The sequence below is a fragment of the Poromitra crassiceps genome (genome assembly GCF_964638095.1).
Source record: "Poromitra crassiceps genome assembly, chromosome: 7".
In the NCBI taxonomy this organism is placed as follows: Eukaryota; Metazoa; Chordata; class Actinopteri; order Beryciformes; family Melamphaidae; genus Poromitra; species Poromitra crassiceps.
Genome location: NC_139628.1, coordinates 14,246,716 through 14,270,715, shown reverse-complemented (window position 1 = coordinate 14,270,715; position 24,000 = coordinate 14,246,716). Strand labels below are relative to the sequence as shown.

Sequence of the window (24,000 nt, the reverse complement as noted above, 5' to 3'; positions counted from 1 at the left end):
GTAAATGTACGCGGGTTGCGCAGTCAGAGCGCGTAAGCGCACGCATACACGCATGACCATTACAAGTCAATGGGGAAACTACATGACACGTCAAGCGTTGTGTGACACGTTGAGTCGTAGCTGCGCATGTTTATTGAGTCGTTTGGCACTTCAGATCCGGTCGCGTAGTATCAAAAACTGCGAACGCGTGTGTGTGTGAACGCGTAACGAAATTGACTATGCTACTCAGGTGTCAAAGCAGGTGCGTGTGTGCGCGCATGTGTGTGTGCGCACGTGTGTGTGCGTGTGTGATTAACATAGTAAATGTCGTCACGTACGCACGTGCACTATGACGTGCGCAAACTACATCACGCGTGACAACAAGATGCGTACTGTAGCTACTTACAGCGTGTGCACGTGTGGAACTCTTAGATACATTTTGTTTATCTGTGTACACACACACACACACACACACACGTTCGCATATTTGATACTACGCCACCGGATGTTTATCTGCATCGCGCACAACAGTCCGCTTACGTGAACGCGTGACGTAGTTCTCTTCTATTTTATTCTATCTCTATGTTCCATTTTCATCCACTAGATGTTGCCAGTGACCAAAATATTAGGCTACCCCTGACCAAAATATTACCCACAATCCCATGCGCCCACATTTTACAACATAAATCGCTCACTAATCCCTAAACAAAATGTAAACGTGTAATAATGGATATATGAGTCGGTAAAACAGTTTTTGTAATTGTTTTATTTTATTTTATTTGGTGAATGAATGACACCATGTTACAGACACAGACTTAGTATGAATAGGTTTCCATATGATATCCGTATCAAGTTCAACTGACCGCTTGTGGCTGGATGGATCAGACGCAAGTTGGTCCACAGTACATTCTGACAGCATGAATGATGATGAATGATTGATAATTATTGTATTTCTATGTTCCATTTCAGTAGCATGGGTCTAAATAATTACTCACCTGGTTGTCACTCTCTCAAAAACGTCACCTGGCTAACATATAACCATTGTGCTTATTCAAGATTCAAGATTCAAGATTTTTATTGTCACTCCGTAGTACAAGTATCACGTGTGAAATTCTTGTGCTGTGGACTCCGTTTACAACATAGTACAAATATAACAGGGCATATGAGTGCAAAAACAACAAGAGACACAACAAGCAATAAGGCAGTATAGTGATAAGACAAGTCAGAGACAGTGGCATATTCACTGCACATATGTCTTTAGACGTACTTAAACATTTTAAATTCGACGTATTTGACGTACAGGTGCAAATAGGGTGCCATGGCACGAGTCCGATACCTCACGAGTCCGACACCTCACAAGTCCGAAAAAAGAGGCATTATATTCCCCGTTTTTCACTAACCCAAAACCTAACCTCTCCCACCCCCACGCCTAAACCTAACCTCCCCCAGACCCTAACCCAAAACCTAACCTCTCCCACCCCCACGCCTAAACCTAACCTCCCCCAGACCCTAACCCAAATTCGGTCTCGTGAGGTGTCGGACTAGGGGGCAGTCCCCGCAAATAGCATATACCTAATTAAACATACAATTAAACATTAGACATACGTAATGGTAGCAGCTACAGTATGGTACAGTACAGCTACTACACTATTTGTGTATGTTAAGGAGTCTCGTGGCCTGTGGGAAGAAACTGTCCCTCAAGCGATTTGTGCGTGCTTTTGGGACCCTGTATCTCCTCCCTGAGGGTAACAGGGAGAACAGGCTATCTATCCAACACAGAGGAGCAGGTATCTCTCCAACACAGAGGAGCAGGTATCTCTCCAACACAGAGGAGCAGGTATCTCTCCAACACAGAGGAGCTGGTATCTCTCCAACACAGAGGAGCTGGTATCTCTCCAACACAGAGGAGCAGGTATCTCTCCAACACAGAGGAGCAGGTATCTCTCCAACACAGAGGAGCTGGTATCTCTCCAACACAGAGGAGCTGGTATCTCTCCAACACAGAGGAGCAGGTATCTCTCCAACACAGAGGAGCTGGTATCTCTCCAACACAGAGGAGCAGGTATCTCTCCAACACAGAGGAGCAGGTATCTCTCCAACACAGAGGAGCAGGTATCTCTCCGACACATAGGAGCAGGTATATCTCCAACACAGAGGAGCAGGTATCTCTCCAACACAGAGGAGCGGGTATCTCTCCAACACAGAGGAGCAGGTATCTCTCCAACACAGAGGAGCAGGTATCTCTCCAACACAGAGGAGCAGGTATCTCTCCAACACAGAGGAGCAGGTATCTCTCCAACACAGAGGAGTGGGTATCTCTCCAACACAGAGGAGCTGGTATCTCTCCAACACAGAGGAGCAGGTATCTCTCCAACACAGAGGAGCAGGTATCTCTCCAACACAGAGGAGCAGGTATGTCTCCAACACAGAGGAGCAGGTATCTCTCCAACACAGAGGAGCAGGTATCTCTCCAACACAGAGGAGCAGGTATCTCTCCAACACACAGGAGCAGGTATCTCTCCAACACACAGGAGCAGGTATCTCTCCAACACAGAGGAGCAGGTATCTCTCCAACACAGAGGAGCTGGGGCTGTGAAAGTGTCATTTTGTCAGCTGAAGACCATGGGTTAGCCGCTGTGTTTACCAGCTGTCACAGCGGAGCTGCTGTTGTTTTCACCTTGTGGGCACAGTAGGAAGAAGTCACTGTGCTGTGGAGAGATGATCTGTGTGCTGCTCAGTGCCTCTGATCTGATGCTGCTCTGTTCCTGATCATCTCCTCAACTGTTTACTCTCTCAGGTCACATTCTGAGATGTTGCTCCACTGAACTGAATGAACCAGGGTTTGTTCTTCTCTTTTCAGGAACGTCACGCTGACAGTCTGATACAGAATCAACATTACCAGGTATGTACCGTGTGTGTGTGTGTGTGTGTGTGTGTGTGTGTGTGTGTGTGTGTGTGTGTGTGTGTGTGTGTGTGTGTGTGTGTGTGTGTGTGTGAGAACATTGCCACACTGTACTTGAACACTACCACCTCCTAGAGGTGTGTATGTGTGTGTGACTGAATGTGTTTGTGAGTAAGTTCTGTGTGTGTGTGTGTGTGTGTGTGTGTGTGTGTGTGTGTGTGTGTGTGTGTGTGTGTTGGGAATATAGAGTGGAAGAGAAAGGTAAATATGCAGAAAACATGCACGCGCACACACACACACACACACACACACACACACACTTTCCGCATTTTACCCCCATTTTTCTTGTCTTTAGCACCCAGCCCTGCCTAATTTCAGACACACTTCTCTCTCTCTGCCCCCCCTCTCTCTCTCTCTCGCTCTCTCTATTTATATATCTCTCTCTCACACACACACACTCAGACAGAACAGCTTGCCTCTCCACTGTGGCTGTGTTTCTCTGGCAACTGTGTGTAGATGTGCTCTTGGCAGTAACAAGGGCTGTGTGTGTGTGTGTGTGTGTGTGTGTGTGTGTGTGTGTGTGTGTGTGTGTGTGTGTGTGTGTGTGTGCGTGCGTGTGCATACGCGTGGGGGCTCTTTTAGTTGCCAGCTGCTCCCATTCACAACATCCAAACAAACAAGCTGAGTGGATACTGCCCACTCCATCCATCACCCGTCCGTTCATCTGTCTGTCTGTCTGTCTATCTATCTATCTATCTATCTATCTGTCTGTCTGTCTGTCTGTCTGTCTCTCTGTCTCTCTGTCTGTCTATCCATCTATGTATCTATCTATCTGTCTGTCTGTCTGTCTGTCTGTCTGTCTATCTGTATATCTGTCTGTCTATATATCTATCTATCCATCTATGTATCTATCTATCTCATGCTAAAAAGCATGCTGCTACTGTAAAACCGCTTTCTATGATTTCACCACCTGCTGTACTCTGCAGGTTGTGAGACTCTTTGAGTTTCAGTTTGAAACAGTTTGCCTGTTCTCAGACTTTGTCCCTGCTGGCCACCGTACGCACCCTCTGACCATCAGCCAGTCACATTAAAGCAAAAACAATGGCTCTGTATCAAACAGGCTTCTGATTGGCTGGCTGTTACGCAGCTCTACACAACGCGGTAGCGTCTAAACTGCCGTTTGTCCGCTGTCTAGATGGTACTAACGGAATATACATCAGAAAGACAATATGGTCCCGCCCCCTTTTAGGGGGAAAACACACGCCACTCGGTGTTGACTTTAATGTAAAATAGCAGTACAAAAAAATTGATAGGAAAAAACAAACAATTAATTTAGTTTATAAATGACCCAAAAGACACCATGACATGACAATATATTACAACTTGGCCGGCCATAGAATGAGCAAGATACATCGAAAAAGGTAATTTGATTCATCTTATTGTGATGTGACTCATGTCCTTTCTGTGACATAAGAAGGAGCGCGCTGTCCGCCTGTCAGTCTGCAACTTGTGCTTTAAACATACATGTTGAGACTTTTTATGGAAACATATTGACGTTTTATGAATACTTGAGCCTGTCTCTAATTTGCCATACACATACCTCCAATAAGAAGCATAGGCCTACATTCCAATTATGAAACAATGTTTCCCCGGTGATTCCCACAGCACTCTACCCACAAAATACAAAGTGGAGTTCAGCATCAGAGCGAACGCGAGACGCTTTGGAGCAAGGTAATATGTGGTTATTACTACTTGCCTTATACGAATGCTGTACCAGCCCACTGATGAGTTTCCACCAGGTTACATGCATTAATATGCACATTGACGGTGTCAGCCCTACTGTATTCAAAGAAAACATCGCAGATCTGGGTTTTTTGATTCATTGTTAGTGAAACCAACAACACTTTGCCTGATTTCACACTGAATTGTCAACTCGTCTGAGAGTGCACTGTGACTTTATTTCTATGACGGCACCAATGACCAATCATTAGAGACCAAATCCAACGTATATCGTCGTGAAACTTACGTTAGTTACTCCAGTCGGAGTAACTAACATCTAACAACTAACAACTAACACTAACAACATCTCCCCTTTGAATAAATGCCCTCCAAGCAGTGTGCTGTTCAGATTTCAAAGTAAGTTAGTACTTATAATCAATTTAAAACAGCCTCGACAGCAGGCAACGACTGCTGCCATTGTTGTTTATATTCCTCGTGGAAGCGTTATTATGGATCCCACTGGTCTTAGGGTTAGGGTTAGTGTTAGGTTAGGGTTAGTGTTAGGTTAGGGTTAGGTTAGGGTTAGGTTAGGGTTAGGGTTAGTGTTAGTTTAGGGTTACGTGTTGTGTTTGGTCTTGGGATTGTTGTAGGAATTTTACGTATAATTGCGCTGAGAGCGAGCGCTTGGGTTTCGACACCTCAACGTTGGCAGGGCTACTAAACACAGAGCTAACACAGAGCTAGCAAACACAGAGCTAACACAGAGCTAGCAAACACAGAGCTAACACAGAGCTAGTAAACACAGAGCTAACACAGAGCTAACACAGAGCTAAAACACAGAGCTAACAAACACAGAGCTAACACAGAGCTAAACACAGAGCTAACACAGAGCTAGCAAACACAGAGCTAACACAGAGCTAACACAGGGGTAGTAAACACAGAGCTAGCAAACACAGAGCTAACACAGAGCTAGCTAACACAGAGCTAACACAGAGCTAACACAGAGCTAGCTAACACAGAGCTAACACAGGGCTAGTAAACACAGAGCTAACACAGAGCTAACACAGAGCTAGCTAACACAGAGCTAACACAGGGCTAGTAAACACAGAGCTAACACAGAGCTAACACAGAGCTAACACAGAGCTAACACAGAGCTAGCAAACACAGAGCTAACACAGAGCTAGCAAACACAGAGCTAACACAGAGCTAACACAGAGCTAGTAAACACAGAGCTAACACAGAGCTAACACAGAGCTAACACAGAGCTAGCAAACACAGAGCTAACACAGAGCTAACACAGGGCTAAAACACAGAAAGGCCAGTACATTGTATTTGTCAGTCAGACATGTTCTTTTGAAATCCGTCCATTTGGGTTTTTTGAGAACGCATCCTTGTCATTTGAACTGTGTGTGTGTGTGTGTGTGTGTGTGTGTGTGTGTGTGTGTGTGTGTGCGCGCGCGCGCGTGTGCGTGCGTATGTGTGTGCGTGCGTGTGTGGTGTGTTTTGACCGAGGCGGGGAGTGACAACGTGACCGTCCTGTTTGGCCATCACAGGTGTTGACTGTGGGAGGATGGTGTGTGCGTGGGTGCGTGCGTGGGTGCGCGCGCGCGCGTGTGTGCTACAATTTCTGTCATGTTTATGGTTAGGAAACTAACTGGTTATGCTTGGAGAAATGTTTTGATCATGCTTAAATAAGAAAAAAATTTGTTAAAATGTTAAATGTGACTTACGGTTGAGAGCGTGTGAGCATGTGCGGTAACCACGGTAACATGTCGCCCGCAGGAGGTGATCCGGAACCTGGTGAAGAGGTACGTGGCGGCCATGATACGCAGCGCCAAGACGGACGAGGGGCTGACGGAGGAGAACTTTAAGGTGTGTGTTAGAGAGGTGTGTGTGTGTGTGTGTGTGTGTGTGTGTGTGTGTGTGTGTCTCTGTGAGAGAGAGAGAGAGAGAGAGAAGAAGAGGCCATTTACAACTGGCACTAACATGCGTTTCTGTGATCAGATTGTAATCGGATGCGTGTAAACGCTGGATGCGTGTAAACGCCCCCAAGACACATTGAGGACAGATTGTGATCTGATCAGCCAAACCACCTCCGGAGGTGGTCAGGGACGCATTGTGACCACATTGAACACAAGTGTAAATGCAATCCGTCCTCTCAAACCAGTACAACAACAGTCACCGCTGTTTTTCTGCCGCTCTACTTTATGGAGCTTGCCTGATGCGAGACACATATTAAATACCATGTGTAAATGTAATCAGGTTAATGTGGTCAAGCAAGCACTATCCCGTTGCAATCTGATCACAGATAGTGCCAGCGGGGCCGGTTCCAGAACAAGATGACTAGGGATGCATCCTAGATAGGAAGGGGTGCACATGCACGGGCCGACCCGGGCGGCCGGCCAAAAAATGTGACGTTATTTTACTAAAAATAATGCATTTTACCATCATTTCATGTAGAATGATACCAGCCAAGCAAGAATATTTCAAGTGTTTCAAGTGCTTTACTGAAATATTTGGACCATATAATGATAATACAATTATCTCAACCTTAAAAGGTTACATGTAGGTGCCAAAAAGCCATAAATTCACATCAAAGAACAAAGAAAAACAACAATTATAATTCAAGTTTAAACAGTAAGTGTGCAGCTGCCGCATTTATTAAAAAAACAAAAAAACAAACACTCTTTTCAACTGAGCATGCAGACAATTAAAATAAGGGTGCAATGCGTGCTTTTGCTCCCCTGTAAAACCGGGCCTGAGTGCCAGGTGTAAATGGCCTCAAACAGAGAGAGAAGAGAGAGGGAGGGAGGGAGGGAGGCAGAGAGAAACTTTCAATTGAAGCTAAAGAAACAAACAAACTTCAAATGTAGAACAGTTTGCCCCTGGGTAGATCTCTGTGACGGCCTTGAAGTTCTCTGAGAAAGCGTCTCTGTTTAAACTCAAAGTTTAAACAATCTGTCTGAAATCAATGTCTCTATTGATCAGCAGTAAATCACATGAATCTGTCAGCTTCGGTTTATTCTCTTCTTCTGCAGCCCAATGCCCCCGATGCACAACTCAGCCTGTAGCCATTATCTAGCCTGGGTAAACCCAGCCTCCACGTGACCTCTAGCACCTAGAGGTCACGTGGAGGCTGGGTTTACCCAGGCTAGCCATTAGCTATTGTAGCTAAAGAGAAAACAACCTTCCAAAGTCCCCAGGAAATGAAAAAATATCAACTTTTATACCTTTTTACCAAAGATTTTTGAAGCACTAGGCTCGGCTCGCCAGTGGTTTACAGTGATTTGACGACAGCTAAGAGGTGTTCTAAGGCACGCTACATACGTATAGTACTTGGTAAGGAGCAGGCAGCAGGCTTAGCTAACGTAGCTAGCTAACATGGCGCAGTGATACTGTGATGCGGTCAAAGGTGTGTGTGTTTATAGAGTATTTTACGATGGCTTTGGACGTGGCTCAGCCAATCACAATCAAGGACCAGAACTATCCATGCTATGATAGGCCTTTAACCACAGTACTTGAGTAATACTATAGGTTCAGCAGCACCTGGTTGGTTGTAAGGCAACCAGGGATGATCACGTCTCACCAAAGTCCTCACTCGTTAGATTCGTTAGAGAGGTAGTCCGCTGATGTCCCTCATGGAGCTCTAGTTCTCTGGAGTTCTTGCTCACAGCCTCTCTCAGTGATTGGATTAGCTTGCATTGTCTCAGATACGTCTGTCAGAACGTAGTCAAGGTGATGGGCCTCAAGGGAATCGTATTCCTGGACTCCCATAGCCCGCTGGCTAACTGGATGTTGGCCAGCACCGAATATCAAATATAATGTAGTCCAGTACACCTGTTCCTGTTCCATGCCTCCTCATAGTCCTCTCCCCTGACCACTCGTCGTCTCTGATGTGGAGCTGATTCTTGCTTCTGTAGCTGCTTCTATCCCCGCTTGCTGTCATAGGCATTGAACTCGAACTGTGTACCTTGAAGAACCTTGTGGACCTTGATGGACCTGGTGGTGTGTTAAGCCTGGAAGCCTGAACACTGTTCCCTTGAAGTACGTGTTCTCCTGGGTGTCATGGAAGACAAACTCTGAAGACTGAACTGCTCCGAAGCTTATTATAGCCTGGCTGGATTGGATCCATTAGGGATGTTCATTTTGAACAATTTCCATAATCGAAAATCAGGAAAAATTCACGATCAATTATCGATTATCGATAGCGTAATAAAAAAAAAAAAAAAAAATAAAATATATATATATATATATATATATATATATTTTTTTTTACTCTGGTCTGGTAATAACGTTGCGCGTTCTCGGCCAGCTATAATGGCGATGCCGCTGTGTAGTAAGAATATCAGACACAAGCGCGTCGATTTGGGTAGGGTTGCTAGGGACAAGTCACAACCAACATTTCAGGGTGTCCAATTGTCCCTACCAACTTTTAAGCAACCTTATTTGCATTATCTTTGGAGTGCAGTTATATAGGTAATTTAGATTGTCTTCCCATATTTTGCAAGGATAGAATTGAGTGAATGGGCCAGTCCAATTTTTGGCTCATTTGGCTGATGACCAAACAAACGCCCACCCACACACATGGCTCTGACACACACTACTAACACGCCGACATGCCGCCGCCGCCTCCTCCTCCTCCTCCCGCTCGGAAAAAGAGGGGTCCCCCTGCAGCAACTGTAAGTAACGTTGTTACGTTAGGGTAGCAAAACGAGACGTCATTGTTGGTGGAGGTGGAGGAACACACCACTAATTTTATTACTGAAAGTCCGACGCGCATCACGCGTCGCATTTGTGCCCCAGGCTGTCAAACTGTGACAGGCTAGAGGCTGTAGACAGGGACTTAGGAAGCGCTGCAGCCTTTTCTTATTCTTGTCTTTTGTTATTGTTATTGTTTTGTCTACTATGCACTTTGAGGATGGTGTTGGTTGTCGTTTTGCACTGTTGTATGTATCGATGAGAAACAAGTGTCTGAGGATGCAAGACAAATTTCGGACTCTGTCTGACAATAAAGTAATATCTTATCTTATAACGTTAAACTGTGTGAACCAGCAGAGTATCATTTTACATTACAGCTGCTAACCTGCAAAACGCGAGCAAGAAGATGCTAGAGAAAAGTGTCCTGTCCAGTTACATGCATGTGTACATGTTACATGCATTGTTACACCCCTATTTTGGATGCATGCAGAAATGAGAAAATTTAAAATGAGGCATTCTATAGAACAGAAAGAAAACAAAGTAATGTAGCTATATTTGGACTGGTGGGCTTACTGATGAATGTGAAGATGTTTGGATGCATGCAGAAAACCAGAAAAGGAAGAATACTATAGAACAGAAAGTTGTAATAGGCTGAATGTTGTGTATATTTTGTTGAAATATATTGATGGATATGAAAATGCACTTTCTGTTTCACTGTAATATTACTGGTAAGTGAAAGTTAGTATAAGTCAGTGCACATTCTTTTATGCATGGTGTGTGGGTTTCAGTGGCAATGTTTTCTTTCCAAACCGGCTGTTTGTGAAAGAACATGATTAGATGGCTAAACCTACAGTTTGTGTTTGTTAGTTACAATTATGCTGACAGGACACATAAATATGTCTAAAAAAGGTTAAAAGAAACCTAATTTTTTTTATTTAAAATAAGATATTCCTCTAAATATGGCTAAAAAAGGTAAAAAAAAAAAAAGCTCAAATTTTTTCCCTCCTGCCGTCCTCGACCCTACCAACTTTGAGACCAAAACGACGCCCTTGATCAGACACTAGCGTTGTGGCCAGGTAAACAAACATGTTACATGTCAGGTTACATGATGTAAGGCAATCGGCGTCTTCCAGCTTAGCTGACAGCACAAGAGTCAAATCAACAGGCCTGAGCCAGACCGCTGGGTGCGTTTGTTTGTGTCCCCGGCGCATGCCGGTGTGAATTTCCCATGTTTAAAACAGTTTTGTTGGCACAAAGGCCCGTGCCCAGCCAGAAAACTAGAGACTATATGAAGCTCCACCTCACGTTAGTCGGCTGTGCAATGGAGTGGGGCGAGGAGGAACGAATTCCACCCAAACTTAGTCCGCAAAAAAAATAAAAAAAATATTATAATAACAATAATCGATCCAAATTCCACATGATCGATTCAATTCCTTAACGATAATTGATAATTGATGAACATCCCTAATCTCCATAATATAACACATACTTGGTTGGTGCATTTAGAACAAATATTGAGTTACTTTCTGCCCTCTTCACGACCCCTCTGAGCAGGAAATGTGTGTTCAGGTTGTGTTTTGCTTCGCCGGTGCCTCCTGAGCGCAGCCCGAGGCTTTGAACTACAACATCCCTCTGGGTTTCTCATGCAAAAACATCATCAGGTGCTGAACCAAATCACTTCCACACACCACAACTGTGTGTGTGTGTGTGTGTGTGTGTGTGTGTGTGTGTGTGTGTGTGTGTGTGTGTGTGTGTGTGTGTGCATGTGCATGTGCATGTGTGCATGTGTGTGCGTGTGCGTGCGTGGCGTGCGTGTGTGTGTTGAGCGAGGTGAGGTGTGTGTGCTGCTAACATCAGGTGCATAGTGAAGGAAATCGTGTGTGTGTGTGTGTGTGTGTGTGTGTGTGTGTGTGTGCTGCTAACATCAGGTGCATAGTGAAGTAAATAATTTGTGTGTGTGTGTGTGTGTGTGTGTGTGCGTGTGTGTGCTGCTAACATCAGGTGCATAGTGAAGTAAATCATGTGTGTGTGTGTGTGTGTGTGTGTGTGTGTGTGTGTGTGTGTGTGTGTGCGTGCGTGCGTGCGTGCGTGCGTGCGTGCGTGTGTTGAGCGAGGTGAGGTGTGTGTGCTGCTACCATCAGGTGCATAGTGAAGTAAATCGTGTGTGTGTGTGTGTGTGTGTGTGTGTGTGTGTGCTGCTAACATCAGGTGCATAGTGAAGTAAATAATTTATGTGTGTGTGTGTGTGTGTGTGTGTGTGTGTGTGTGTGTGTGTGTGTGTGTGTGTGTGTGTGTGTGTCTTGGGACACGAACAGTTTGACGCCATATGCTGAGCAGAAAATGAGTCGGTTGAAGTAATTTGCTTCACAGCTGGTTTTGAGCTTTTTGTGTGTTTTTGTTTCATATTTGGGAACAGTTTGTTGTGAAGCCCAAACATGATTTGAACTCTAACATATCTTTTTTATTTTCCTTTGTTTCTTGTTATTATTTTTTAATGTATTTTAACTGATAGACTCTTTATGAAAATGCTTCAGGCAGCCAAACAATGATGCTGGAATAAGAGCAACAGAGAATGAGTTAGAGACAAGCTGCTCGTTAGACTTACACACATTAGAAGATACAGCCATCATAAGGTAATCTCTGCTTTCCATAATTTTAATATAATCAATGAAACATGATCCACTGGACGTGTCATTATTTGAATCAAAATTGCACTGTTGTTGGCAACACTGACATTGTCATTTATGCTAATATAGCGTTTTGATTTTGACAGAGAGAGAGAGAGAGAGAGAGAGAGAGAGAGAGATTGATACATAATTGATGTATTGTAATTGTAAGGATAATTGTGTTTGTATTAATGTTATTTTGTTTCATTAATTATTGATGCTTTGGCAATATTGTTCTTGAGACATTCGTGCCAATAAAGCCAATTAGAATTTGATTGCTGAGTATATCTGAGTATAGTTTCCCCTCTATGCATCCCTCCCTCTTCAACTCCTCTGTCTATTATCCCCTGACTCTACCTGCTCCCCCCTCTCTCCTTGGAGTGCTTATCTGGATCTCTTCACCCCGATCTCTCTCTCTCTCTCTCTCTCTCTCTCTCTCTCTCTCTCTCTCTCTGTGCCGATCTCCCCTCTGTCGTTCTGTTCTCCTGACTCCTTGCAGTCCTCTTCACCCTCTACCTCTCTAAGCTGATTGGTGCAGCTCCTCTGTGATCCAGTCCTCACATAAACTCCTCCACTTCTCCTCACCATCTTCTTTCTTTTCTACAACAGTGTTTCCCAAACAGTGGTCCGCGGACCTGGTCCCTGTGGGGAGTTAAGTGGTCCTCGAGTTTCTTTTTTTTTTGTATTGGTTAAGTGGTCCTTGGTGTGACAAAGTTTGAGAAACACGGCCCTACAAGTTGTCTTCCCCTGAATGTCACATATACCTTTCTTTCAAATGAGAGAAGGACAGATGATAAGTATCTGGTGTAGACTTGTTTTTAGATTTTTAGATTTCTGATTTAGATCGATTTGATGGTGTTTAAATACAATTCAAAATAGGGGGAAGTGACTTTTAGTGAAAATTTGAATAGCTTCAACTGTTTTTTCTCAATGCTCAGTTCTCAGTTTCTCAGTTCTCTTACACTTCTCTCTCTCTCTCTCCATCTTTGATCTCTCTCTCTCTCTCTCTTTCTCTCTCTCTCTCTCTCTCTCTCTCCATCTTTGATCTCTCTCTCTCTTTCTCTCTCTCTTTCTCTCTCTCTCTCTCTCTCTCCAGGAGTTGAAGCAGGACATCTCCAGTTTCCGCTACGAGGTGCTGGATCTCCTCGGCAACCGCCGTCCCCCCCGGCGACAGTACTCCTCCTCCAGCGAGCCGATGAGAGACGAGGGGGCGGCGGCCTCGGAGGACGACAGCGAATCGGGCGACGGCAGCAGCAGCGCCGGAGGGGGCGGCGGAGGAGGAGGGGGTCAAGGGTCAAAGGGCGTGAGCTTCGTGACCCAGCAGGGAGACGTCGCCCGGTCCACGCCCACGCCCAAATACGGCATCTCTGCCCTGGTGCGCTCCATCTCCGGACTGACCCAGGTGGAGAGAGAGCCGGGGGCGGGGGGGGGGAGGGGTGTGTCCGGTGAAACACGCATGCACACACACATGCACACACACACACACACACACGCACACACACACCCACACACACGCGCGTGCGTGCGCACACACACACACACAGTGCCAGGGAGAGGCGGGTGGGGGAGAAGGGTCAGACCTGCACACCTTACTTCAACACCTGGGTGTGATTTTTTTTACTACACTTTTTAGCTGCAGTGTCGCTACAGTGTCGCTCTGTCGCTCTGTCGGTCTGTTGGTCTGTCGCTCTGTCGCTCTGTCGGTCTGTTGGTCTGTTGGTCTGTCGCTCTGTCGGTCGACACACGTGATTACGCCATAGCCGTGCACGAGTTGGCAACCAAATAAAACGTCAGTATGAATGAAGTTTGGCAACATTCAGAATTAAGCTACACTGCGGCCAACTTCAGTTACATGTTCATAACGTTACTGCTGCGAGGAGCCGATGGCTGTACCCGGTCGGCATTCAACGTTAGTTACAAAAGCACGTCGACAGTGTTTTCTCACTGCCAGTAGCCTGACTACAGTAGGGTTTGACAGATAGCACACTCAGCGCTCCCGGTCCTCGCTGCTCGTTAAAGATTTCTAATAGGCGTTATTCTGATAAACTGGTCACATACATGTTACATTCTCACCCGACAAATATTAAAACTTTAAAACAGTTTTGGGTTTTTTTTTTGCTTGAAAAAAGCTTTTTGGCAAGTCTAAATGACTGCGGAAAGCGTACTCTACTTCCGCATTTAAAACCGGAAAGACGATTACGAAATGACGTCATGCAGAAGCGTACTTGTATGGGCAAAGAATAAGGTGATCACACTGCCACCTAGCGACCTGGCATGTACATTACGGCATTTTAAAAATTCAACAGCGCTCATGTAAACAGGGAGAAGGTGTGAAGGAAAAGGTGTGAAGGAAACGCTATTGTGTCGTTTCTTTCAGAAACTGTCCTCGTGTAAAGGGCCCCGTGTAAAGGTGTGTGTGTGTGTGTGTGTGTGTGTGTGTCTCCTGCATTTTGGAAATGTGCATAATGTGTTCGCCGCTATTGCGAAGTCATGCCTGTTTTTACTATACATGAACTATTTTACTATACGTACAACATTAACATTTTACTATATGACTATAAATACAATCCATTTACATGATCCTTCTGTCTCTCTCTCTCTCTCCCTCCCTCCATCTTTGACCCAGGTGGAGAGATGTGCGGAGGAGGAGCAGGAGGAGGTGGAGGAGGGGGTGTTGTGGGGGGAGGGGGTGGGGGAGGAGGAGGAGGAGGGGAAACCAAAGAGTAACGGGCTGAAGACGAGCGGCGTCCCCCCCTCCTCCTCCTCCGCCGCCCTGCCCTCCCCGTCCTCCTCCTTCTCCTCGTTCTCCTCCTCTCTGTCCCGTACGCGGAGCCGCCTGCAGCGTCTCTCGGGCCCCCGGGCCAAGACGGACTCCTTCAAACGCCTCTCCTTCCTGTTCTCCCGCAAAGCCCCGCCCACGCCCCTCCCCCTGCTCCAGTCCCCGCCCTCCTACACCATCTCCGACGGCCTGCTGCGCCCGCTGGGAAGCGGCCGCGGCGGCGACTTGGGACTGGGTCACGTGACCCGGAGCGAGACTCGCCTGCACGAGGTGGGGCGCCCGCCGGCCCCCGACAACCCCACCCTCTCGCCGCGGAGGACCAACGGCAGGGACTCGCTCCTCACGCTGCCCCTCCCTCCCCCGTGCCCCTGCCAATCGCTGCACTGCGCTTCCAACATCTCCGAGTCCAGCTCCCGCCTCCTGGACTCCAGCGAGGACGTGTTCGAGGGCGGAGGCGGGGAGGGAGGGGGAGGGGGAGGAGTGGGGTTCAGGGCGGGAGGGGGGGTGATGATGATGGGCGGGTGGGTGGGACCCTGCGATGATGTCATAGAGGACAGCTGTGAGGTCATAGAGGACTCGGTCACCACGCAGCTCTAGGAGAGACGTACGGACGAGACTGTGTTCCTGTTTGTTTGAAAAGCAGCTCATAGGAGAGAGAGGGATGCTGCGAAAACAGAAGAGGAAAGAGAGAGGGGAGAGACTGAGTGGGCTGGAAGGACCCGGCACGGATTCTAGAATTCCAGAATGGAATCAGTTCTAGAATTCTACGAGTTTCACCAACGCAATGAGATCCGGACTGAACTCCAGAACTCAACGTTAGGATGGAACGTTTTCTAGAATTCCCAGATGGATCTTGACTCCACAATTCAACATTTACAACAAGAGACAACAGATTCCAGAATTCCCCAATGGAACATTAGTTCTGGAATTCAATATGTTCCTAGAATGGAACGTATTCAAGAATTTCCCAATGGAATCTTGCCTTAAGAATTCAACATTTACAACCAGTGGAACCGATTCTGAACTCTAGAATCCAAACCCTTCCGAGAGCGGAATGTATCCTGTAGAAGTCAGCAGTGGAATCGTGATTCCAGAATCCAATGACTCGGAGAATTGGACAGATTCCAGAATTTGTCTTGCATGTCACAAGAGAGGAAGGAGGGAGGCGGGGAGGTGTTTTGAGTGATGTCACCAACCCCAACGAGCATGAACGACTCTTCAGACGGGGGAACACTGTTCAACAGGCTTCCTGCTTTGCCCGGTTTGGTTATTTGACGCCCCTAAAAAATAATTGGAACGGAACTCCCCTTCAAATCAATGGAATGGATTCCCCTTACCTTTAATCCAACGGAATGGAATTGCTTCCCCTCAGAATAAATGGAAACACGTGGGATTCACTTCCCTTGAAAAATGAAAAAAACGAAACGGAATGATCTCCCCTTTAAATCAGTGGGATGTCATGGATTTATCGCCCACCAAATCACCGGAATGAAATGGAATGGCATGGAACCATTGCTCTGCTGTCGATAGCCTGCCCCCCCCCCCTCTCTCTCTCTGCATATACAAGGGCCAAGGAACTCTGTTTTACCTTAATAACAGTTACACTAGTAATAATAATAGTAATAATGATGATAATAATAATAATAATACGAGACTTCTAATGATAATAATCATAATAATAATAATAATAATGACATTATGGTTTCTGACTGTCTTTGCTTCTATTTGAGTTGCCTGGCTCCTCCTTCAGCTCTTCCATAATTAAGTACACATACACCTGAGGAATAAAAACATGGCGATATCATTTACAGTGGGATGGAGATGGAGATGGATGGAGATGATGGATGGATGGGTAGAAGAGAGGAGCGAGGGAAGGCCAGATGAAGGATCGAAGGAAGGAGAGGAGCGAACGGAGTGAATGAATGCAAAACTGAAAGCCATGATGCAAAAGTCTTTTTGCTTTGCCTTTCCAAATCTAAATTTCACCTGAATTTCATCATGATCCTTTTTTGTTTTTTTTTATACGTTACATTTGCAAAATGACTTCAAAGGGTTTTTTCTATGAGAGGCTGTTTCATTTTGACTCTGGTTAAGCCATGAAGTAGTAGAGAATTATGCATGTTAGATCAAACCAGTATAAATAAACCTGTAACACACACACACACACACACGCACACGCACACACACACTCTAAATATTAGCTAGTGATGAGTAGCTCCTGGCCAAATGTTTTGCCCTTTGTACAATCTCAAGAGTCCTCTATTTTTCCCTGTCCAACAGTACGACATCAGCCCTCTCTCTCTCTCCTGTTCTCTCTTTCTCTCTCTCTCTTTCTCTCTCTCACTCTCCTGTTCTCTATCTCTCTTCCGTCCAACTTTATGACATCAGCGCACACTCTCTGCTGTTCTCTCTCTATCTCTCTTCCCTGTCCAACAGTATGACATCAGCACACAGTCTCTGCTGTTCTCTCTCTATCTCTCTTCCCTGTCCAACAGTATGACATCAGCACACACTCTCTGCTGTTCTCTCTCTATCTCTCTTCCCTGTCCAACAGTATGACATCAGCACACACTCTCTGCTGTTCTCTCTCTATCTCTCTTCCCTGTCCAACAGTATGACATCAGCACACACTCTCTGCTGTTCTCTCTCTATCTCTCTTCCCTGTCCAACAGTATGACATCAGCACACACTCTCTGCTGTTCTCTCTCTATCTCTCTTCCCTGTCCAACAGTATGACATCAGCACACACTCTCTGCTGTTCTCTCTCTATCTCTCTTCCCTGTCCAACTTTATGACATCAGCACACACTCTCTGCTGTTCTCTCTCTATCTCTCTTCCCTGTCCAACTTTATGACATCAGCACACACTCTCTCCTGTTCTCTATCTCTCTTCCCTGTCCAACTTTATGACATCAGCACACTCTCTCTCCTGTTCTCTCTCTCTCCCGTCCAACTTTATGACATCAGCACACTCTCTCCCGTCCAACTTTATGACATCATCAGCACACTCTCTCCTGTTCTCTCTCGCTCACTCTCTTCCGTCCAACAGTATGACATCAGCGCTCTCTCTTCTCTTTTCTCTTCATCTTTTAATCTACATTGCTCACCCACATCTCCAACACACACAGACGTGTGCCCCCCTCTGGCAGGCTAGTAGCCAGTCCCCGCCACCAGCTGTCTTGGCTGGCAGGAGCCTCGAACCTCAGATAAATCAATGTACCAAAATGTCAAGGTGTAACCATGGATACCCGATTGCTCTGGCAACACATCCCATAATCATAATGTCACGTCCCGAGCCAGAAACGACCAGACAGTGGAGTCAGATGCTATAGCATGCCATTTGAATGATAATGTTATTTGTACAGCATTTGGATCAAAACTAGCATAAAAATGGATAGCATATGAAAATATGCCTGTATAAAACATGTGGTATTCACCTTATGTAGCCACGCCCATTTGACCCGGTTGTGTGGTCGTGTGCCGACTTCCGCCAAAAAAGAAAGAAAAAGAAAATGGCCGGCTGCTCCAATATCATCTAACTCGGAATTAACTAATAATTTAGCCAATTGTATGTAACATACCAAATAAAAGCAAACGGCAATGTCTAAGAATGCAACGCCATGTAACTGGCTCGTTAAGTCTCGCATTCCAGGGAATTACGTTAACGTCTGCGGGTCTTATAGACGTAAGTGGCTCGAGTGCTCGGAGGAGAGAAAACTTTCTGAAGCTTTCTTTGTTGGAGTCCAGCTATGTTTTACAAGAAAGTGCTCGTCATTGTCGACGATAACGTTATCTGACCTGGCTAACAGTGGATACTCCGCTTGCTTGCTGTGTACCGAGCTCAAAGTAGTAGCCTACGTTCTTTGTTTTACCCCCTGCACTGTCCGCTCCAAAAACAACTCTCTTCTTCATGACGTTCATTTGTATTTCGCGCCGTGACCGCCGGAAGTGTTAACACGACCCGGAAGAATTTGGCCCACTGCTGCGTATGAACATGAGGTGAATAGAGTACTGCAGGAATGGGCTATTTTTTTTAGGCTTACCCAAAAGTCCCCGTGCTGCTGGCTCATAGGGGGAAAAGTCAATGGGGTTTTTGTATGGGGGATTTTGGTTAAATGCATGAAATAAGGTCTGTGCTTAACAAACGTTTATGAAACAGCAAAGTTTGTGTTCAGCGAGATCATCTCCACAAATCTTTACGTCAAGACGGAGGGCATCATGGACATGATGAGGGCATCATGGACATGATGAGGGCATCATGGACATGATGAGGGCATCATGGACATGATGAGGGCATCATGGACATGATGAGGGCATCATGGACATGATGAGGGCATCATGGACATGTGCAGAAAGAACACAGCCAGAGAAATCAGTTTCATCGTTTACTTTACATGATAACATTTTTCTTTTGATCGGTTTAGGAAAAGGTTTAAACTACCCCTCTGCAACCCGGGCCTGTTTAATCTGAATGAGGTGTTTATATGGAGCATTTTTAATCTCTCTGGGTTTTAAAAACCTATTATAATCTGATTATTAGGCTCCGTAAACGTACCTAGTCAGCAGCAGACACTTTACAATGTTGAACATGTTCATATTTAAACTGATGAACACAAACAAGTCATCCAAGTCATCATCATGTCTCAAGTCAAGTCACGAGCAACCTGGGAACCCAGAGTCTATTTCAGCACAGAAATAGACTCTGGGACAGCCGGGCATTATTATTTTTTTGGCTTCCTGTACAGCGTGAATCTTCCGCCCGGGACTTCCGCCTCTGCGCAGTGCTGCTCTCTTGTTGTACTGGCAAATATAAGAGTTCCCGTCCCAAACGCTATAGTGAATATATACGAATTAGGATGTTTAGCCTTCAAAATAAAAGCGATGCAATGTATGTTTTTAAACGGCACCGGTGTGCGGAAGTGGAAGTCCCGGGCGGAAGATCGCGCTCTACAGGAAGCCTCAAAACAAGGTCCGTCTGTCCCAGAGTCCTCCACCCTGATGAAGGCTTGCATGAGCTGAAACACGTAGGTCACCGTTTTTGAACTTTGTTAGCCATGCCACAATCGAGGCTTCTAGAATATATTTTTCCTGAAACGGTGTTGCATTGGATTTTTACAAGTTCTCCTGCACTCCACTCCTCATTTCTTTTCTGCAAGGATCCCACTTAACTCTTATCTCAGGTCCCAGAGTCTGTGGTGCCGAAATAGACTCTTGGTTCCCAGATTGAGTCACGAGTAATCAAACAGGGACTTGAGCTCACTCAAGTCCAAGTCCCAATCCCAATTCCCCCCTCGGCCGTATCACTTAGCCCTTAAGCCTCTTTTTTGCACGTTCACGTGGAGGGGGAGGGTGTCCCAATTTGTTTTTGCATCAGACCGAGGGTGAAGGGGGAGGGGCTTACTGGCCCTCGAAACGGAGATTTTCCAGGGGTCGCACTTCAAACCAAGGGCTGATAAGGAAATCACTATTAATCCGCCAGAAATGAGCCAAACGTTACAAAGTTGTATCGCAATTCGCGCTGCACTGGTTTCCACTGGCGATCTTTGCAAATATCGAGTTTTGAAATGCGCGTTTCAACATTCCGTCCCAGTGATCCTTTGTATCGACATTAAAGGAAGACATTCATGTATTTTGGTAAGTTTGGGTTACAGTAGGTATTTTGCAACTATTTTAACATAGACGGTATGGGCGCCCACTTCAAGCTTGCAAAAGTTGCAGAAGCACCAGCCAGCCAGCATCTACAATCAGGTCGTCACTGAAACGTGACACGCGACCCAGCAAAAAGCACATGGGTTAGTTTAATGTCCCCATTATGAAGCAACCCAATCGCCAGAATCAAATGTAAAAAAACTGAATATTATGTAGCTATATCAACCCAATCAATTTGAATAGGCTATACTATCCTATAGGCTAGCCTATAATGTTAGAATCATGTTTTCCAGTGACTCCTGAGCAAACCAGTCAAATAATAAAATAGTATAATTTAAATATGAATAGTTATCAAACAATTAATTAATTTCTGGTAAGATGCAATATGATGACAAAATCGTGTATCTATGAGAATCTGCAGACTTCAATCAATCTGTTAAACCAGAAATAGCTTTATTTTCACAGTTGGGCAAAAATGATGAGGTAATGAGTGGTGTCCCATTTCCTAGGTGGTTGTTTTCAATCCCTACCCCTTGTGGCTCCGTTTTGAAGGCGAAGGGCCAAAGTGAGGGACACTCAGAAACAAGTTAAGTCAAAATAAGAATTGGGATTGGGCCTAAGTCTCAAGTCCCGCATCTCTGACTGACAAGCAACAAAGTAAGTGGAGCCATGATGGAAGAATGATCCTGTTTCCCTCAAGCAGAGATGAGAAAAGTACACACGTTCTTTACTTAAGTAGAAGTACAGTTACTTGTGTAAAGATTGGTCAAAGCAGAAGTACTGATTCAACTTGTTTACTCATGTAAAAGTAAAAAAAAAAATAGGCTCTGAATGTAAATTAAGTATAAAAGTAAAAGGTTTTTTATACCGTCCGTTTCTGTGCAAACTGAACCTCACGTTATATTAACATAAACAGAACTTCCGCGTGCTCAATTCCAGGGTGGGGGCTCTGGATTGGCTACAGGTGGTGTATGCTAATGGTATTTAATCTCTAGTCCTGGATTGGTTTGAAACACAAACTAAATCTACCAAATGAAGATAAATAAACGGACAGTCCTTCAAATCAGTTTTGCTGGAGCACATCGAGCTCAACAGTCACGTGACTTTTTTCGTGATTGCCCTGGAAGTAAGTCCCCCGTTCATTTTCTCCATAGACATTTCAAAAAGGTTTTAAGGCTGGAACCAAGCCAACCCGTGACCTACTGAATCGTGAGAGACCATAAAACATTCGGTTTCAGCAAGAACAAAAAATAACGCGTTAAATTCGATCCCCCGCCCGCCGTTGTTATTTTTGTTCTTGCTCAAACCGATTGTTTACTACGGTAACCAAGTGTTTGTACTTAGTTACTTCTCATCTCTGCCCTCAAGTGATGGTGTCTGAGAAGCGCCAGGGCAAACTAGCGGAATACCCGTCCCTGTGTGACGGGTCTTCATAGTCCACTTCACTGACTGATTCAAACTCAGCTCAGCTGTGTGCTCCACCACTCTGGAGCTCTCCATGGTGCTGAACCTCTCTTGAATTCTTTTGGCCACTAATTAGCCACTTTTACCCATTCAGTCGGCCCTAATTACCGAATTCAAAAATCCGCCTCGGTTGCGCGATCACACGTAAAATGGCATAGCTGTGGCCGAAACACAATTCTGCTCATATACTTTGCATTCTTATTACATTATAAGGATGTGGCAGTTGGGGCCGAATAGACAAACTGTCACAGAGCTCTCTGGGCTCCGTAGTCAACTTGTCCTGTCACGATGTGACAGTGACATATCGCTGTTCTGTGAAAACCGCCAAACTTACCATTTTTGTGATTTTCTTCATTTTGAAGATGACCCCCCCCCCCCCCCCCCTTTGGTTGAGCAAATTCGACCACCCTGACCGTGGCGCCCGACCGTGGTGTTTATCAACCCTCATCGGATAAACAACTCCGAAATGATTGTTGACCCGAAGCTGAAAACAACCTCAAAACGTTTTCACGCTCGACAGCAAGTCAATGGAAAGGCCTGATACCTTGGGGTCACCACGGCAACCGGCCTTCGTCTCACCACCCCATAATAAAGGTGGCACAGTGCCAAAAGTGCGCAGGGGCGGAGGGGCTGATAATCAATCAGAGTGATTAACTGCTGGGACAGGCAGCATGGCCTTTGGGACAGTGAGGGACAGGCAGCATGGCCTTTGGGACAGTGAGGGAATTGACCGGTTGGATTGAAGCGAAAGCGCTAAATGACGCATCCACTCAAAATATAAGACAATATTCATGTTATTTAAGCAATCTGAGGGTTTGGTTATCTTACTCCTGTGTGTCATGGTCTCACAGCACTTTGTGTTGGCACTCAAGTCACTAAACGGTATTATTAATATTATTGATTATTATTAATTATTGATTCATTATTAGGCCTAACTAAGCATTTCTTGGTTGAAAACAGTGCTGCTTCCTTGGTTGAGGTTAGGGATATGGTTTGGGCAGGGGTTAAAGATGTCAGCGTAGCGTTTAAACTGAGGCCATTGGAGTGGTGTGTTGCACCCCGAAATGAAAACGGAACAGGGTGAATTGTATTGGTGACTGATTGTGACGGTTTGATTGACCCTGCATGAAATCAGACACACTGGTTTCAAATGTCAAGGTGACACAGGAGCTTATTGTTATGGATCAGACTGCTGTAGCCTTGTCAGAATCAGAATCAGAAAGACTTTAATGATCCCCGGGGGGGAAATTGGGACAAGTTACAGCAGCTCGCACTCAGAACACACATAACATAACACAGTAGTAAAATGCAATAAGTAAACAAAAATAAAGTAGAGTAAGTAGAGTAAAGTATAATAAAGTAGAATGTACATTACGTGTCAAATTGCAGATATTGCACACTGGAATTATATTAAGTCAGCTTGCCCATTACATGTGGCTCAGCTAAGGCACAGATAGCCTATCGGTTGATTCAGTCTCAGGGAGACTGAGTGTCTCCGAGGTGCTCTTTTAAGTGAGGCGTTAAAGAGTCCAATGGCCACAGGCAGGAATGATTTCCTGTGCCTCTCCGTGTTGCATCTGGGTGGGATCAGCCTCTCACTGAACGTGCTCCATGTGTTTGACTAGCACGCCGTGGAGTGGGTGCGAGTCATTGCTCATGATGGAGCGTAGCCTGGACAGCGTTCTCTTCTCCGACACCGCTGTCAGAGAGCCCGGCTCCAGCCCCACAATGTCCCTGGCCTGTCATCGATCCAGACATAATAATAATCCTGTCCCTCCAGCATTTCACCTTTTTTTGATTGTTGTGATGAAAAGATGCTGGTAGAACACGTACCACGTCCTTCACGCGGCCGACCCGGGTTCGAATCTGACCCGTGGTGCTTTGCCACATGTCCTCTCTCTCTCTCTCTCTCTCTTTTGCATTTCCTGTCTGCCTACTGTCCTCTAGTCTAAAGGCATAAAATATGCTTGATTTTGCAGCGGCTTTTCCCAAAAATGTGTCGTGCAGTTTATGTGATTTTTTTTCAGTAAAATTGCAGGAACTTGCAAAAATAGCCAATTTTTTTCTTCTAATTACTATGGCAACTTTTCGGAAAAACAGATTCCTCGGAACTTGCAAGTATGTGCCATTTTTATCTTCTCTTTT

At 45.4% G+C, this 24,000-nt stretch overlaps 1 protein-coding gene across 2 annotated transcripts in view; it reads left to right on the top strand.

The window, feature by feature from the left end:
* trpc5a (transient receptor potential cation channel, subfamily C, member 5a) overlaps positions 1 to 15,340 on the top strand; it is a gene marked incomplete at both ends in the record, with an annotated part of 171,682 nt that extends 156,342 nt beyond the window's left edge. Inside the window, 4 exons of one of the 2 annotated variants that reach the window (XM_083640792.1) lie at positions 2,840 to 2,881; positions 6,383 to 6,472; positions 13,061 to 13,366; positions 14,591 to 15,340. In XM_083640792.1, the coding sequence (XP_083496918.1) occupies positions 2,840 to 2,881; positions 6,383 to 6,472; positions 13,061 to 13,366; positions 14,591 to 15,340 (1,188 nt within the window). Of the gene's footprint in view, positions 1 to 2,839; positions 2,882 to 6,382; positions 6,473 to 13,060; positions 13,403 to 14,590 lie in introns of both variants that reach the window. The other variant, XM_083640791.1, reaches the window with a different exon arrangement.
* Between the last annotated feature and the right edge of the window lie 8,660 nt (positions 15,341 to 24,000).